Source organism: Geotrypetes seraphini, chromosome 5 (genome assembly GCF_902459505.1).
Source record: "Geotrypetes seraphini chromosome 5, aGeoSer1.1, whole genome shotgun sequence".
In the NCBI taxonomy this organism is placed as follows: domain Eukaryota; kingdom Metazoa; phylum Chordata; class Amphibia; order Gymnophiona; family Dermophiidae; genus Geotrypetes; species Geotrypetes seraphini.
This window is the reverse complement of record NC_047088.1, coordinates 1,503,968-1,521,651: the sequence shown is the minus strand read 5'-3', so window position 1 is coordinate 1,521,651 and position 17,684 is coordinate 1,503,968. Positions and strand designations below refer to the sequence as shown.

The window sequence follows — 17,684 nt, the reverse complement described above, 5'->3', positions numbered from 1 at the left end:
GCCTCTTCCCCTTCACCGACTCAGACACCAGGGATCCCCCTTCCTCCTCCTTCTTGGAGCCCCCAATGACAGGGCTGGGCATGGTGTGGCAGCGATCGGTCAAATAGTAGAAGAGAGCGACAGCAGCGAGCACGGCATCAGTACAAACTTCTTAAAGATGCTCTGGGACGGTGGTGCCCAATGCCAAAGTAGCTTGAGGAATGGGAAGTTTGCCATGCTAGGTGATGCCAAATGCCGATGCGCCCTCTCCTAAACTCCCATCCAGGTCACCCCGTGGCTTCCCTTGGACCTGGGAAAGTTCAGTTGATAAATACTTAGCATAGGAAGGGTCTGGGGGGAAAGGTGTATTTGGAGGAAAGGGGGGAGAAATGGACCGTTTCTGGGGGGACTAGGAAACACGGCGACTTGCCACTGATTGCTTTTCACAAGAAGGATGTTCCCAAATGTCGCTTTACCAAAAGCAAAAGCACATGCTTTTACAACCACAAACCCAGCTGTTCATTCTTAGCAAGATGACTCCTAATGCCTGCTTATTTCCCTGCTCTTCTTCAGGAGCCGGGAGGAATTGTTTCTAAATAATAATATTGTTCCATCCCACCTGGCATTCAAAAAAAAAGTCTAATGCATGCACGCAATAATCTCCAGGTTACATCAGTGACTTCCCACGATCTCCCTCTGTCATCTGGAAGCTATGCATTACAGCATCTCAAGCCTTTTGCAGAATAACAACAACAAAAAAAGAACAAGTATTCCCGCTTGCAAGGTAAATCTTGTCTGCGCTCCCCCTGTTGACTGTGGGATCCTCTTACATTGGTCAGCTTTTTTATTTGCAGTAGCCACTAGTGTGGGTGAGCAGGAGAGTTGGCAGGGATGTGAGCGACTAGTCCTCAGCAGTCACTTGTTTTTGGATCGGCAAGCCCAATCGGTGTTCCTTCTTCAGTTTAGTGAATCGGTGCCTTCCTACTTTGCATGCTATTTCCCCTCATTTGCATGCGCGGAGTGAATCAGGTCGGTACACGATCAGTGAGTTTAGTGAATCTAGCCCATATGTCTCCAACTACTACTGAAATGCTTTAATGTTTCCCTTCTATAAACTTTTGTTGACGGCATTTGCTTATTTCTGATCTGAGGAAGAAAGGGTTACCTTCGAAAGCTATAATCATAAACTACACTGTGTTGGTCCAATAAAAAAAAATGAATGAATGAATAATTATATAAAACACTACTGATTCCATATTCTTAGCATTAAAGCCTTGTAGGGTTATAGGATGGGAACAGGAATCCGGATAGCTGTAGAATACATCTCTGAACTTGGGATTGCAACCTTCTACTGTCAGGAAGTAGACATGAACAGTAGTGAGTGGCTCTCTCCATTAGTATATTTTGAGGTTCTCTTTCAAGCTATCTGGATTGACAAAGAGTGTTGGGCTCAATAGACCTTTGGTCTGATCCACAAAGAGCTTACAACTGTCAAGTATCATGCACTTATATCTTATCTCTGTATATTCTCATTGGTTACAGCAGACATGTCTTCACTTGTGGTTTCTGGTACCAGATGTAAGAATACAGGCTGTAAAGAGGTGAGTCGGACTGTTATAACTTTATTATGACTATCTAACTAGACTGTGTATTTGATGATGTGTTTAAAATGTAATTGAACTATTAAAATTAGCCAGACTTTTTCACAGGTTTATCGAGGATCAGAGTCTGAAGCTGAAACCTGTGTATTTCATCTTGGAATTCCCATCTTCCATGAGGGGTAAGATCTGATATGTTCTCTAAAGTATGTTTTACTGCTTGGGACCTGGGTTGGCCACTATTAGAAACAGGATACTGAGCTTGATGTAGCTTCGATTTGTCCCAGTACAGCAACTTGCTTGCTTGTATTCTTCTGCAAGTTAAGAACATCAGATGTTCTGAGTCTTCATTATGTACATGCTAATTCAGAAAAAGTAAAATAAAAATGCTGTAAAGTTCTAGAGCAGTTGTAAATATTTAATTCCTTGTCTCCAGATGTAACCTGGATTATCAATTATCCTAGCATCTATCTTCTCTGAGACTAAGCAGAGCAATAACTCTTTATGTGTAGTTGATGTCCTAGGACAGAAATATTCCCACTCCTCCTGGGTATAAGAAACACTTCTACACTGCTGCGGTTGTACATCACAGTTATTAGCCACTTTAGAAATCTCCCTTTATCCATCTTGCAAACCTCTGCTGAAACTTTGACCGCTGTAAATTTTCCAGGACTGTTCTGTTCAGATTCAGATTAGACTGCTGCCCCCCCAAATATAATGAAAGTTGCTCCACTCACATTTAAAGCCAAGTTATACAACTGGCTCTCCTCTCTTTTACTAACCGGTACTTTCCCTGAGGATTTAGGCCAGATTCTGATCACCCCGATTTTCAAAATCCTAAAGAATCTACCAAACTGACCTCTGATTACAGACCACTTACTCATCCATAGATTACAAGAAATAGGTATATCAGATCAAGTACTAAGCTGGTTCACTTCATACTTCAAAGAACATACATCAAAAGTCTCATTTAATGGCTCTTTATCTACTACTTTTTCTAATGATATTGGCATCCCACATAGCTCAATATTGTCTCCACTACTCTTTAATATTTTTCTGGCCCCTCTGATCACACTAAGACAGTCAGGTTTTACTGTTTACGCCTACGCTGACAATATTCAGCTAATCCACCCTATCAATTTGGATAATTTCTAAGACATTAACAAAAAATTGGAGAAAATAGGCGACTGGCTGAATTCTAATATGTTGTCACTCAATGTTAGTAAAACCAAAACAATGATTTTTCCAATCACGAAAGGTTCTTTTCTACTCTCTTCCATTGATTTCAAATCAATCCCAGTTCAGTCAGTTAAAACACTCAAACTTTTAGGAATTACATTTGACGAGAATCTTACTTTTCACGATCATATAAGTACAGTTGTCTGTAAATGTTTTTATCGCTTACACATGATCTGTTCGTTAGCCAAACTTCTCGACCACACTGCCCTCAATATTCTCATTCACTCTCTGGTCATCTCTTGCTTGGACTATGGTAATGCATTATATCATGAAATAACCAAGAAACAGATCAGACGCCTTCAGATAGTCCAGAACACTGCTGTTAAAAGTCATTTTCAAGACCAAGAAATTTGACCACATCACCCCTCTCTTACTTAGAGTTCATTGGCTACCTATTGATTATCGCTTTATTTATAAAACATTATTGTTGACATTTAAAACAAAGAAAACAGAACAGCTGGAATTCATCATAAGAACATAAGAATTGCCGCTGCTGGGTCAGACTAGTGGTCCATCATGCCCAGCAGTCCGCTCCCGTGGCGGCCCTCTGGTCAAAGACCAGTGCCCTAACTGAGACTAGCCCTACCAGCATATGTCCTTGTTCAGCAGGAACTTGTCTAACTTTGTCTTGAATCCCTGGAGGGTGTTTTCCCCTATGACAGACTCCGGAAGAGCGTTCCAGTTTTCTACCAATCTCTGGGTGAAGAAGAAGTTCCTTACGTTTGTACGGAATCTATCCCCTTTTAACTTTAGAGAGTGCCCTCTCGTTCTCTCTACCTTAAAGAGGGTGAACAACCTGTCTTTATCTACTAAGTCTATCCCCTTCAGTACCTTGAATGTTTCGATCATGTCCCCTCTCAATCTCAATCTCATCAACAGACTCTTGATTCCATACTCTTTCCCATGCATCCTTCAAACATCTGACCAAAATTAGTTAGCCATCCCATCACTGAAACATATTAATACCAGGAGGAATTCTATATTTTCCATAGTTGCTCCATCCTTCTGGAATTTGATTTCAAACTTATTAAGAGAACCAACATCCTTAAATAAATTCAAATCTACTTTGAAAACGTTCCTTTTTAAAGACTCATGCCAAGTCTAAACTGTCCTTGTAAGGACTTTTTAAACTTTATATATAGTCCATTACCTAGAACTAACACATTGTCTCCCCTTCCTTTAGGGTTTTCCCTCTACCTTCTCTTTTATATATTATATTGTAGTTCTCCCCTCTCCCCCTTGTATCAGTTTGTTTATTTTTTTGTTATTGTCTGTCTCGTTGTCTTGAATTGATGTTTTGTTAGTTTAGCCTATTGTGGCCTACTATTTGTTTCCCTTTTGATTTTATTGTACAACCAGCTTGAAATGTATGAACAGGTGGTATAACAAATTTTTAATAAACTTGGATCAAAGAGGAAGAGGGAAAAGGAGTAGAGAAGGGGGACTTGGAGAAGCAAGGGGAGGGGCCTAGGAGGAAGGGATGATATTCAGAAGCTGAAACAGTTAGTTGTCAAAGAGGTGAGTCTTCAGGTTTTTTCCCTGAATGTGGTGTAGTTTGTCTCATTCCTGATTGTTTCTGGGAGGTCATTCCAGGTTTTTACACCTGGATAAGCTAGCATAGAATGGAAGATTTGCTTGTAGTGGAGGTATTTTGTGGATGGCAGATTTAGTTGAATTCTGTTAAGGATTCTTCGTGCTGTCGACCAAGCAGTAGAGAAACTGAGTTTCCATACAAAATCTAGTGTAAGATGCATGAGGTTTTGAAAATTATTCGGGATGATATTGGAAGCCAGTGTAGTTGCCTGATGAAGGTTGTGATTGAATCATATTTCTTTAATTTGTAAATTAGTCTAACGGCTGTGTTCTGGATGAGCTGCAGTTTGTGGATAAGAATGGTGTTGATGCCTAGGTAGACGGAGTTGCAATAGTCTAGTTGAGGTAAGACCATCATCTGAACGATCAGAGCAAAGTGATATGAGTGGATGTATGGTCTTGTGAGTCGCAGTTGTCGCATAGTATAGATCAGGGGTGCCCACACTTTTTGGGCTTGCGAGCTACTTTTAAAATGACCAAGTCAAAATGATCTACCAACAATAAAATTTAAAAAAAACACAACGCACACTGTACGCATAGAAAATGTTAATTATCATTCCTATTCCAGGGTTTTTCAAAGAGGTCAAAGCAGATGACTCTATGCACTATCACCTCAGTAACAACCATACAAAAATAGACAAATATACCCCCTTCCCTTTATACTAAACCACGAAAGCAGTTTTTAGAGCGCAGGGAGCTCTCGACGCTCATAGGCTCCCTGCGCTAAAAAACTCTATTGCGGCTTAGTAAAAGGGAACTTTAGTGTAAAATATAGACAGCAGATATAAATTCAGACACATTTTGATCACTAAATTTAAAATAAAATCATTTTTCCTACCTTGTCTGGTGATTTCATGAGTCTCTGGTTGCACTTTCTTCTTCTGACTGTGCATCCAATCTTTCTTCCCTTCTTTTAGCCTGTATGCTTACTCTCCTCCAGACCTCGTTCCCTCCCCCAACTTTTCCTTCCTCTCTCCCTGCCCTTTCTTTCTCTCTGCCTCCCTTTCTTTTTTTTCTGTTTCTCTTCTTTCCTTCTGTCTCCCTGCCTGCCCTTTTTCTTTCTTTCTCCCTGCTCTCCCCCAAGCCTCTGCCACTCCATCGGGGACCAGGACCCAAACTGCCATCGGGGACCAAGACCCAAACCGCCACCAATAACAGGCCCGAAAGCCGACGCTGCCCCAAGCTCTCCCTGCTTCGGCCGACCAGCATTCCTCTCCCCGACGTCAATTCTGCCGTCGGGGAGAGGAAGGCTGATTGGTCCAAGATCGCGATCGACCTATTGGGGGAAATGCTGCCGGGTCCTGCCTTCGCGGAAACAGAAAGTAGGCAGGACCCGGCAGCAAGAAGAGCAAATGCTTCACTAACCTGTCTCTCGCCTTAGCCCATAGCGAACGCTTGCTTCAGGGCTCTCAACATGTGCGTGCCGGCTTCCCTTCTCCACCCCCCCCTGGACATAACTTCCGGTTTCGGAGGGAAGAGAAGGGAAGCCGGCACGCACACGTTAGAGCCACGGAGCATAAGTTCGCTACGGGCTGAAATCTCCAAGCCGGTTTTTTTTGTTTTTTTTTAAATGTTCAGCAGCGGCAGCAGCAGCAGATGACAGCTGGGTGGACCGCCCAGCTAAAAGGCCCTAGAGAGAACACTGGAGAGGAAGGCTGATCGGCCCGGTAGATCAAGACGGCAACACGAGTCTATCACGGAGCCCGGGATGGGCTCCGCGATCGACTCGCGTTGCCTTCCTGAGCTACTGGTCGATCGCGATCGACGTGTTGGGCACCCCTGGTATAGATGGTCTTTTTCCGAAGGTTAGAGATTTGTGGTTCCATTGTGAGTGTCGTTTAAGATGCAGCCGATTACCTTGGTGGATTTTTCCATTGTGAGAGTGATACCCGATGGAAAAGTGAGATTAAGAACATAAGAACATAAGAAATGCCTCCGCTGGGTCAGACCTGAGGTCCATCGCACCCAGAAGTCCGCTCACGCGGCGGCCCAACAGGTCCTGGACCTGTGCAGTAAACCTCTATCTATATCCCTCTATCCCCTTTTCCAGCAGGAATTTGTCCAATCCTTTCTTAAACCCCAGTACCGTACTCTGCCCTATAACGTCCTCTGGAAGTGCATTCCAGGTGTCCACCACACGTTGTGTAAAGAAAAACTTCCTAGCATTTGTTTTGAATCTGTCCCCTTTCAACTTCTCTTGTTTTTTTATTTTCTGAAAGTTTGAAGAATCTGTCTCTCTCTACTCTCTCCATGCCCTTCATGATCTTGTAAGTCTCTATCATATCCCCTCTAAGTCTTCTCCAGGGAAAAGAGTCCCAGTTTTTCCAATCTCTCAGCGTATGAAAGGCTTTCCATCCCTTTAATCAGTCGTGTTGCTCTCCTCTGAACTCTCTCGAGTAACACCATATCCTTCTTAAGGTACGGCGACCAATACTGGATGCAGTACTCAAGATGCGGACGCACCATTGCCCGGTACAGCAGCAGGATAACTTCTTTCGTTCTGGTTGTAATACCCTTCTTGATTATACCTAGCATTCTATTCATTCTCTTAGCGGCCGCTGCGCACTGTGCTGTCGGCTTCATTGTCATGTCCACCATTACCCCCAAGTCCCTTTCTTGGGTACTCTTAGTCAATAACATCCCTCCCATCGTATAATTGTACCTCGGGTTTCTGCTTCCCACATGCAATACTTTACACTTCTCAACATTGAACTTCATCTGCCATCTCTCTGCCCATTCCCCTAGTTTGTCCAAGTCCCTTTGCAATTCTTCGCAGTCCTCCTTTGTCCGAGCTCCACTAAATAGTTTGGTGTCGTCCGCAAATTTTATTATCTCACACTTCGTCCCTGTTTCTAGATCATTTATGAATATATTAAAAAGCAGCGGCCTGAGCACCGAGCCCTGCGGAACACCACTCGTGACCTTTCTCTAGTCTGAGTAGTGGCCCTTCACCCCTACCCTCTGTTTCCTACCCTCTAACCAGTTTCTGATCCATCTATGCACATCTCCATCCACCCCATGGTTCTTCAGTTTCCAGAGTAGACGTTCATGAGGCACCTTGTCAAAGGCTTTCTGGAAATCTAGGTATATGATGTCTATGGGGTCTCCTCTGTCCATCTGTTTGTTAATTCCCTCGAAGAAATGCAATAAGTTAGACATGACGTTCTGTTGTGCGGTGCGGAAACCAATGGCTTTGGTCTTGGTGGCATTCAGTTTCAATTTGTTGATAGTTGCCCAGGTTTGGATTTTATCTATATTGTTTGAGATTTTTTTCAGCTATATATGGATGGTTATAGGTTATGGGAATGAGGAGGAGGATGTCGTCGGCATAGGAGAATATGGTTTTGTCTTCCATTTTGATGTGTCCCAGTGAGCTCATTAATAAATTGAATAGGATTGGGGATAATGGGGAGCCTTGTGGGATGCCACAGAATGCCTTCCAAGGGTTGGAGTATTCTTCTTGCTTTTTGACCATGAATTTGCAGTTTTGTAGGAAGTCGGTGAACCATTTCAGTACAGTTCCTGTTATTCTGATTTCCGAGAGTTTGGTTAGGAGTAGTTGGTGGTCCACTGAGTAAAGGCCGCAGAGATATCAAATTGGAGTAATATTGCCTGATGTCCCGAACTTAGCAGCTGTTTGATTTTAGTGATTAGAGTGATGATGAGGAACTCGGTGCTGTGTGGTTTTTTTTCGGAAGCCGCATTGGGATGTATGAAGGCAGGAGTGTTGCTCTATGTAAATGGTTAGCTGCTTGCTGACATGGGACTCAAGGATTTAAGTGAGGATCGGAATGCCAGCAATCGGTCTGTAGTTAGATGCTATGGAGAGATCTGCTTGGGCTGTTTTTGGTATAGAGGTTAAGGCTACTTTACCCATTTCTTTGGGTAGGTGCCCTTGGTTCAGGGAACTATTTAGCAGGTTAGTGAGCCAGTTAATGATTTAAGAAACATAGAAACATGATGGCAGATAAAGGCCAAATGGCACATCTTGTCTGCCCATCCACAGTAACCATTATCTCTTTCTCTCTCCAGAGATCCCATGTGCCCAGGCCCTTTTGAATTCAGATACAGTTAATGTCGCTACCACCTCATCTGGGAGACTGTTCCATGATCTACCACCCTTTCTGTAAAAAAGTATTTCCTTAGATTACTCCAGAGCCTTGTCACCTCTTAACTTCATCATATGCCCTCTCATCGCAGAGTTTCCTTTCAAATTAAAGAGACTTGACTCATGCGCATTTATGTTACGTAGGTATTTAAACATCTCTATCATATTTCCCCTCTCCCACCTTTCCTCCAAAGTATACAGATTGAGATCTTTAAGTCTGTCTCCATACGCCTCATGATGAACACCACATACCATTTTAGTAGCCTTCCTCTGGATCGACTCCATCCTTTTGATATCTTTTTGAAGGTGCAGCCTCCAGAATTGTACATAATATTCTAAATGAGGTCTCACCAAAGTCTTATACAGGGGCATCAATACCTCCTTTTTCCTACTAGCCATAACTCTCCCTATACAACCTAGCATCCTTTTAGCTTTCACCATCACCTTTTCAACCTGTTTGGCCACCTTAAGATCATCACATACAATCATACCCAAGTCCCACTCTTCTGTCATGTACAAAAGCTCTTCACTCCCTAATCTGTACCATTTCCTCTGGTTTTTGCAACCCAAATGCATGACCTTGCATTTCTTAGCATTAAATTTTAACTGCCAAATTTCAGACCATTCTTCAAGCTTCGCCAGGTCTTTCTTCATGTTATTCACACCATCTGGCGTGTCTACTCTATTGCAGATTTTCGTATCATCTGTAAAGAGGCAAATCTTAACTGACAACCCTTCAACATGAATGTACATGAATCCGCCCAATCTTTAGGGATGCTTGGTTATCACATATCCAATATAGGCCATCAGGGGCAGGCCAATTTTTCTGATTTAAGGGTTCCTTAAGTAATTTAGAGTACTGAGTATGGTTCACAAGTTTGGAAAACACATGCTGAAAAATTTTTGTTCCATTAGGCCAGGTTACCCAACTAGAATTCTCACTGTCCTAGGTGTGCGTGTGCAAACAAGTAGACCAACCTACTGTATATTCACTAGGCAGTGGCCTAACAATACAATGGGTAGGGAAAATTGGTGCTTTTAACATCCAGGGGGAACCCACAAGTCGGGGAGTCCTAGTAAAATTCATCACAAAAGGAGAAGAGTCAGTAAGATGAACTTCTTTTGCTTCCCAAGGCCAGTGTTCTCCCATGCGCGTTCCTCCACAAACATAACAATCAGTAACATTCAGTGTGTGTGCTATAGTTTCAGCTAGAGTAAGGAAAAGATTAGCTGGTTCTGGACCAAATGCAATGTCATACTCTATTTCCTCAAAATGAGAAATTTGTTGTGTGGTAGCATAATGTATAGGTTCAATTCCTACTTCAAATAATCCATAAGGGTCAGGTCCAGAGTCAGCAATGCCAATTTGATACCTTCGTGGAGTAAGGAAAGCTTTAGGATTCTGCATGTGGAATGTAATGGTGTTGCAAGATTGGTTTTTTCGCTCACATCCTTCTGGCGGAGGTTCTTAGCTAAGCCTTACTTTTGGATTCCCTCCAAATTTAGAGTTATAAGTAGTAGCAATGGCTTGGGACAAACTATCACACCAATAATAATATTTAGGTGTGTACTTAGCGCATTTACAAGTCCCATATTTCTGAAGTCCAGTAATCATGCAAGCATCAAAAGAAATGCTGAGAGGGGCATCTAAAGAGTCTAGTTTTTGGAATTGGTTTTCCCTTGTGTATCTACAAGTTTCAAGTTTATTAGGATTTTATATACCGCCTATCAAGGTTATCTAAGCGGTTTTTACAATCAGGTACTCAAGCATTCTCCCTATCTGTCCCGGTGGGCTCACAATCTATCTAACGTACCTGGGACTATGGAGGACTGAGTGACTTGCCCAGGGTCACAAGGAGCAGCGCGGGGTTTGAACCAACAACCCCAGGGTGCTGAGGCTGTAGATCCAACCACTGCGCCACACACTCCTCCTACAAAGGAACCCCCCCCCCCATGGCTATTATCGCAGGCTTGTAAATAATAACGGTAAGCAGGTACTACTTGTGGGTCAAAGCAAACTTCAGCTTCTTCAGATTGAGTGGGACACATATGGTATATAATACCGTTGTGTTCGCATTCAGTAGGGGTGGAATTGCATACATGGTGCTTGTGGTATATCAGGGTATAAGTAATTTCCAAACCAGTATTGGTTTGAAAAATGCAGGGTGTGCATGGGGGGAAATGTGGTAAAAGAGTAGTGTCAAAGGTGGAAGGGTAAATGTGGAAAATGTGTGAAAATAAAATAAACAAATGTAAAAAGATCCTAGGTGGATGACAGAGCATTATTAATAATGTCATCCTTCAGACATGTACCAAGAAAAATTGGCAAAACGCTTTAAGCTGCCTGTTAGAAATCCACACCCGTCCAGTCAACCCTTCGTTTTTTGGTTTTGTTTGGCCCCAGGAAAGTGTCCATAGGTGACTAGCACCAGACCTACAAGGTCTAAACGAACACATCATAACATTCCTGGTAGTTTTTTTGAAATTAAATACAAATAATAAACCCTGAATGTGAATTCAAAACAGGAGCAAAAAGACTAATAATAATAATAACTTTATTTTTCTATACCGCCATAATCTTGCGACTTCTAGGCGGCTCACAATGAAGAAAAGCTGTACAGACAGCGAATTACAGAGTATAGGTTGATGAGAGAACATTGAACAATCAGTGATAGTACAAGGTGAGTTACAGGGTCAGTGAATTACAAGGTTCACAATAAGTAACACTATACAATCAGCGGAATTCGGAGCGGATGTAGATAAGAGAACATTGCGCGGTCAATGAATTACAAGGTGCAAGACGGAATAGATGAAAAAGAGGCGTTTTTAAACCCCCCAGAGAAAAAAATTCAAAACGCAATCAAAGTGATAATAATCCAATGACGTCACAGTCAGCAGATCTCTGCCAGTTATTAGAGCAAAGGTGAATCTCTCATAGAGCATATTGTCTCCTGCTGACAGACAGAAATATGATTGTCCAGAGGCTTGAATTCATAAGCACAATGTCTCTCTTAGAAGTATAACTTTTTGGGGTCTCAGGGGTCTTTGCCTACATTTTCATGCAGGTCTTATTCCTGATTCTTCCTCAAAAGTGCCAAAGTTTTATATCCCATCCTACCCAGGAGCTCAGAACGTGTCACAGTAGCACATTCACAGTGTTTGGGGTAGAAGGGTTGTGGTATGTTCTATATTGTAGGGTAGAAACAATACAATCATAATGTTTTAGAGCAGACATAGGCAAACTATGGCCCGTGGGCCAAATCCGGCTCGTTTTGGTTTTTAATCCAGCCCGCAGCTGCAGGAAAGGACTGGTCAGTGTTGGCGCTCGTCAGCCAGCGAGTGAGGTCCTCAGAGAGACTGTGGGAAAGAGAGTGAGAGAGTGCGAGCGAGCCAAGTCAGGCGCTTTGACATCATGGGGGGGAGGGAGCAAATGGTGCACAGCATGACTTGGAAGATATCTTCAAAGTTGCGGCCTGAGGTGCCCCTGCGCGGCTTTGACGGGTGGATCTCCAACTTCTTCATCATGACTCCTGACAACTGTGACTTCCTCTCTCCTGAGGCTGATGGGGTGGATGTGAATGGAGCTTGTGGTGCCATCGGTTGGGTGCTTCCTTTGCCGCTCAATCATCGGTGCCCACCTAAATATTGTGCGGCCAGGTGGTGCTGGTGTCAGGAGTCTTTCTTTGGGGGACCGGCTCTTGGCTGTTCGGATCTTGGCCTTCTCTTCCCCGGCATCTGCTTCCTGCTTCAGCCCATTGGGGAAGGTCCTGCTTTCAGCTGCCTCTTGTCACAGCCATCATAGGAAGATCTGGCCAGCTTTCTGTTCTGACAACTGAGCTTGTTTTAATTTTTCTTTTATTTATTCTGTTTGATTATAATTCATATATTCAACTTGTTATTTACTATTTATTTTTTATAATGTATCTTTTTTTTAATCATTTCTGGATACTTTGGGGCTCCCTGTAGTTATATTATAATGTTTTTTCTTTGGGGATCTTTCTTCAATTTATAAGAACTTAAGCATTGCTGCTGCTGAGTCAGACCAGCAGTCCGCTCACGCGGCGGCCCCCAGGTCAAAAACCAGTGCTCTAAATGAATCCAGCCTCACTTGCGTACGTTCCAGTTTAGCAGGAATTTGTCCAACTTTGTCTTGAATCCCTAGAGGGTGTTTTCCCCTATAAAAGCCTCCGGAAGAGCGTTCCAGTTTTCCACCACTCTCTGGGTGAAGAAGAACTTCCTTACATTTGTACGGAATCTATCCCCTTTCAACTTTAGAGAGTGCAATCTCGTTCTCCCTACCTTGGAGAGGGTGAACAACCTGTCTTTATCTACCAAGTCTATTCCCTTCATTATCTTGAATGTTTCAATCATGTCCCCTCTCAGTCTCCTCTTTTCGAGGGAGAAGAGGCCCAGCTTCTCTAATCTCTCACTATACAGCAACTCCTCTAGCCCCTTAACCATTTTAGTCGTTCTTCTCTGGATCCTTTCGAGTAGTACTGTGTTCTTCATGTATGGCGATCAGTGCTGGATGCAGTATTCCAGGTGGGGGGCTCATAATCGAAAGAGAATAACGTCCAAAAACCGGCCTAAGTCGGCACTTGGATGAACATTTCTCAAAAATGGCCAAGTGCCGATAATAAAAATGGGTTTTGGACGTATTTCTAAACGACCTAGGCCTTCATAGTGCTGCTGAACGACCAAAGCTAAATGGGGCGTTTCGGGAGGTGTGTTGAGGGCGGGAGTTGGGCGGGACGTGGGCCGGCTTAGACTTAGTTGTACAGCATTTATAACCAAAAGTTTTACAACAGAGTCTAGACGGAACTTGGACGTTGTGATTTAAACCATGTAAAACATGGTCTAAGTCACAAAAACCCACCTAAAGTCACCAGATAAGCACTGCAAACACATAAAACAGACCCCCCCCCCCCACACTACCCCAGTGATCACCAAACCCCCCCCCTAAAAATTATATTCACAATTTTAAATTTCAGCCTCCAGACCATCATCACCTGGCCGCCTGGCATAGAAAAGCCTAGTCGTCCAGCCTAGAGGCAGCTTAAGTCATCTTGGGGGATGGGTTAGGGACCCATAGAGAAGAGGACCCATGCCCATAAGCCCCTGTAATCACTGCATTGATCCTTAAACATGTGCACTCTCCTATACACCCCCAAAACCCTTTTGTACTGGCATATAAGTGGCTCCTGCAGCCATAAGGGCTATTGGGGTGGTAGATAAGTGGGTCTAGGGCAGGGGTGTCCAATGTCGGTCCTCGAGGGCCGCAATCCAGTCGGGTTTTCAGGATATCCCCAATGAATATGCATTGAAAGCAGTGCATGCACATAGATCTCATGCATATTCATTGGGGAAATCCTGAAAACCTGACTGGATTGCGGCCCTCGAGGACCGACATTGGACACCCCTGGTCTAGGGGATGCTGGAGGTGGTTTGGGGGGCTCATCATGACCTATAAGGGAGCTGTAGGGAGGAGAAGACATGGCACCCTTTTTGTGAAGTTCACAGCAGTGCCCTATAAGGTACCCCACTATTTAGGTGGCATGTCTGGGTGTGCAGTCCATCACTTTGCAGACTCCTCCCACGTCCAACAGGGCTTGTTCTAGGTGTTTTGGATTTGGACGGAAAGTTGGACAAAAATGTGGTATAAAGATAGACGATTTAGTGGCTTGGACGATCAGATCGGCAGGACGTATAATTAAACGATTTTTGAAACGAAAAAAAAGTTGGACATATCTTTTGAAAATGTGTCTTAAGCTGTTTTTTTACTTTGGACGACTTGCGAGATGGACGTAAACGGACTTAGACGTCCCTTTCAATTATGCCCCTCTCTCTCTTTATCTTATCTCTAGCTTTCCTATCTCCAATGGAGTTCCTTTCCTAATTTATCTGTATTTTATTGTAAACCGCTTGGATCTGTAATATGCATAAGCAGTATATCAACTGTTAATAAAACATAAACATGGGCTGCATGCTGAGTGCTGAGGACAAGGCGGCCAAGGTGAGGAGCAAGATCGACCGGAGGATGGCGAGAAGGTAGCCCACGAGGTCAAGCTCTTGCTGCTGGGTAAGAAATGTCTGCCTTGGAGCGCTTGAAGACTTCTCCCTCCCTCTCTTGTGAGGGCGACGCCAACGCTCTCCTCGCACCATTGCTAACAGTGACACAGGAAATGTGGCTCTTTGTGCAGCCAAGTCTTCCTCCACAAGCCCTTTTGCTTGGATGCTGCAGTGCCAGAAAGTTTGCCAGAGCCCCCTGACTTGCCCCTTTCTTCCGGCAGGCACTGGCTGGGTTTAAAATAATAGGTTTGGGCAAACTCCTTGAGGAACAGTCCATAAACTGTTGTAAAACAGAATGAAATCTTGCCCCCCTCTGTCAAATTTAAGAACCCATTATGGTCCACGAGTCAAAAAGTTTGCCCACCCCTGTTTTAGAGGTACATGGTTAATCATGCATATACAGTATATTACTGGAAGGAAAGAGGACAGATGGCATTTGCAGTATAGGGTAAAGCATCGGATGTATACATCAAATGTTGTGGGGAGAGGGTTGGAATGAGCACACACTCTTGGCTGGGGGCATTAGGTTTGAAGCAAGGATATTCAGTCAGTAATGGTGATAGCCATGGTATATATGATCGATGAGCTGTCCTAAAATGCAATATTGTGTTACAGAAACAGTAAGATACCGACGCTTCACAGTAGCGTTATGACGAAAATGATATAAACACAAACTGATGCATAACTTAAAAACAGGATGTGATAGTTAAAAAACTGTTTTCAGATTTAAAGTCAGCATGTGGCCCTTGTTAAGGTACAGATGACAGAACTCCAGTAGCAAAATGCTTGTTGACCAGTGTAACAGAACTTTACACACCCTCTTCAGGATGTCAGGGAGAGAACCTGTAGTAAAGAAAGAATTGATCTCTGGACACAATATTTTGTAAACATCAGCCGAGAACCCGTCTATTTCTGGGGACTTGTGCAATGGACTATATACTACAGCCCATCACACCTCCTCCTTTGTTATTGGAGGATTGGGACTCTCTTAATTTTGGCAATCATATCCCTGACAAGTGTGATTCACTATCTAAGCCAGTGTCTTCAGGAAGAGAATAAAACTGGCAAAAAATCTCTGAAATATCCTACAAATACCACTTTCAGTTCTTACAGAAACTTTGTTATCATCTTTAAGCTGAATTATTTGAGGAGAACCTTCCCCCCAAGAAATCAAGTTTGCTATTAAGCTCCTTGTCTTGTTGGCATGCTTAAACAATTGGAATTTATAATACATAACAGACTTGTTTAACTCTAGAATGGATTAACTCATTTAATGTTTTCTGAAATTAACCTTATGCACTCCAGCGGCAAAAATGACAGAGGCTATCTCTCGGTATCTGAGCCTCCCATTAATTTTATTTCCGCAGAATAAGAGGGCTGGTTTATCAATAAATTCCCTATTATGGGCCACAGGAAATGCTTTATAAAATGTTGTCTTTACTGTGCAGTAGCGAGAGTACAAGAAACAAACTCTTTTTCTTGCTTCTTAGCATGAAGTATTGGAGTTGTTGTGCAGTGAAAACTACTGACTTCAATGCATTTTTGGAACAAAAGGGCTGCTGTGTTGCAAAACATGCTTGGATGAAGAAAGAGGTAATCAGAAGTTTCTATGAGGGTTGGGGAGGGTCTTTCATCCCACATCAGTAATATTGTCTATTTTTCCTAGGGTAAGAAACAGATGCCCTGCCGTCAGGACTGGCATCAAACCAGTGGACAGGTGGTAATAACAATTTATGCCAAGAACTCTGTACCAGAATTGAGCAGGATCCAGGCCAACCGAACAGTGGTAGGTGCTGTCTAACGATCTGAGACTGTGAGAAGCTATAGTAGCAATAAAAACACACTCACTCATACACACCACACACACAAAAAAAAATCCAACACTCATTCCTTTCACAGCCTGACTGGAGGGAGAGCTCTCTACCGACCACTGACAGGAGTTCCTTCATAGAAACATAGAAGATGACGGCAGAAAAGGGCTACAGCCCATCAAGTCTGCCCACTCTGCTTACCCACCCCCTGTCTATGCCCTAATGACCCAATTTCCTTATCTTGACCCTCGTAGGGATCCCACATGGGTATCCCATTTATTCTTAAAGTCTGGCACGCTGTCTGCCTTGATTACCTGCACTGGAAACTTGTTCCAATGATCAACCACTCTCTCTGTGAAGAAATACTTTCTGGTGTCGCCATGAAATTTTCCGCCCCTGAGTTTGAGTGGGTGCCCTCTTGTGGCCGAGGGTCCCTTGAGAAAGAAAATATCATCTTCCACTTCAACACGTCCCATGAAGTACTTAAATGTTTCGATCATGTCTCCCCTCTCCTTACATTCCTCGAGAGTGTAGAGCTGCAATTTGTTCATTCTCTCTTCGTATGAGAGACCCTTGAGTCCCGAGATCATCCTGGTGGCCGTACACTGAACCGATTCAATTCTGCGCACATCTTTACTGTAATGTGGCCTCCAGAACTGCACACAGTATTCCAGATGAGGTCTCACCAGGGCCCTGTACAACGGCATAATGATTTCAGGCTTTCGGCTGACGAAACTTCTATTGATACAACTCAATATCTGCCTTGCCTTAGATGAAGCCTTCTCCACTTGATTGGCAGTTTTCATGTCTGCACTGATGATTACTCCCAAATCTCGTTCTGCTGAAGTCCTAGTTAAAGTTTCTCTGTTCAAACAGTACGTCCTGCATGGATTTCCACTTCCGAGGTGCATGACCTTACATTTCTTAGCATTGAAGCCTAGCTGCCATGTTGAGGACCAACTTTCTAATGTAAGCAGGTCCTGCGCCATATAATTCTGTAAACCACATTCACTTACTATATTACATAGTTTGGCATCATCGGCGAATAGTGTTATTTTACCTTGAAGCCCTTGAGTCAGATCCCCTATGAATATGTTCAAAAGGAGAGGACCCAGGACCGAGCCCTGAGGTACTTCACTGGTCACCTCCGATGTTTTAGAGAGGGTACTATTAACCACCACCCTTTGAAGTCTGCCACTCAGCCAATCCTTGACCCATGCAGTTAGTGTCTCTCCTAACCCCATCGATTCCATTTTGCTTAGCAGCCTGCGGTGCGGGACGCTGTCA

At 43.4% G+C, this 17,684-nt stretch overlaps 1 protein-coding gene across 5 annotated transcripts in view; it reads left to right on the top strand.

Annotated features, from left to right (window-relative positions):
* The window catches only part of ITGB1BP2 (integrin subunit beta 1 binding protein 2), a 123,529-nt gene that overhangs the window by 64,093 nt on the left and 41,752 nt on the right, over positions 1-17,684 (top strand). For 4 of the 5 annotated variants that reach the window (XM_033946783.1, XM_033946782.1, XM_033946779.1 and 1 more), the window contains exons 6-9: positions 1,522-1,580; positions 1,689-1,759; positions 16,077-16,179; positions 16,253-16,372. In XM_033946783.1, coding sequence (XP_033802674.1) covers positions 1,522-1,580; positions 1,689-1,759; positions 16,077-16,179; positions 16,253-16,372 — 353 coding nt within the window. The remainder of the gene's footprint in view (positions 1-1,521; positions 1,581-1,688; positions 1,760-16,076; positions 16,180-16,252; positions 16,373-17,684) is intronic. The other variant, XM_033946780.1, reaches the window with a different exon arrangement.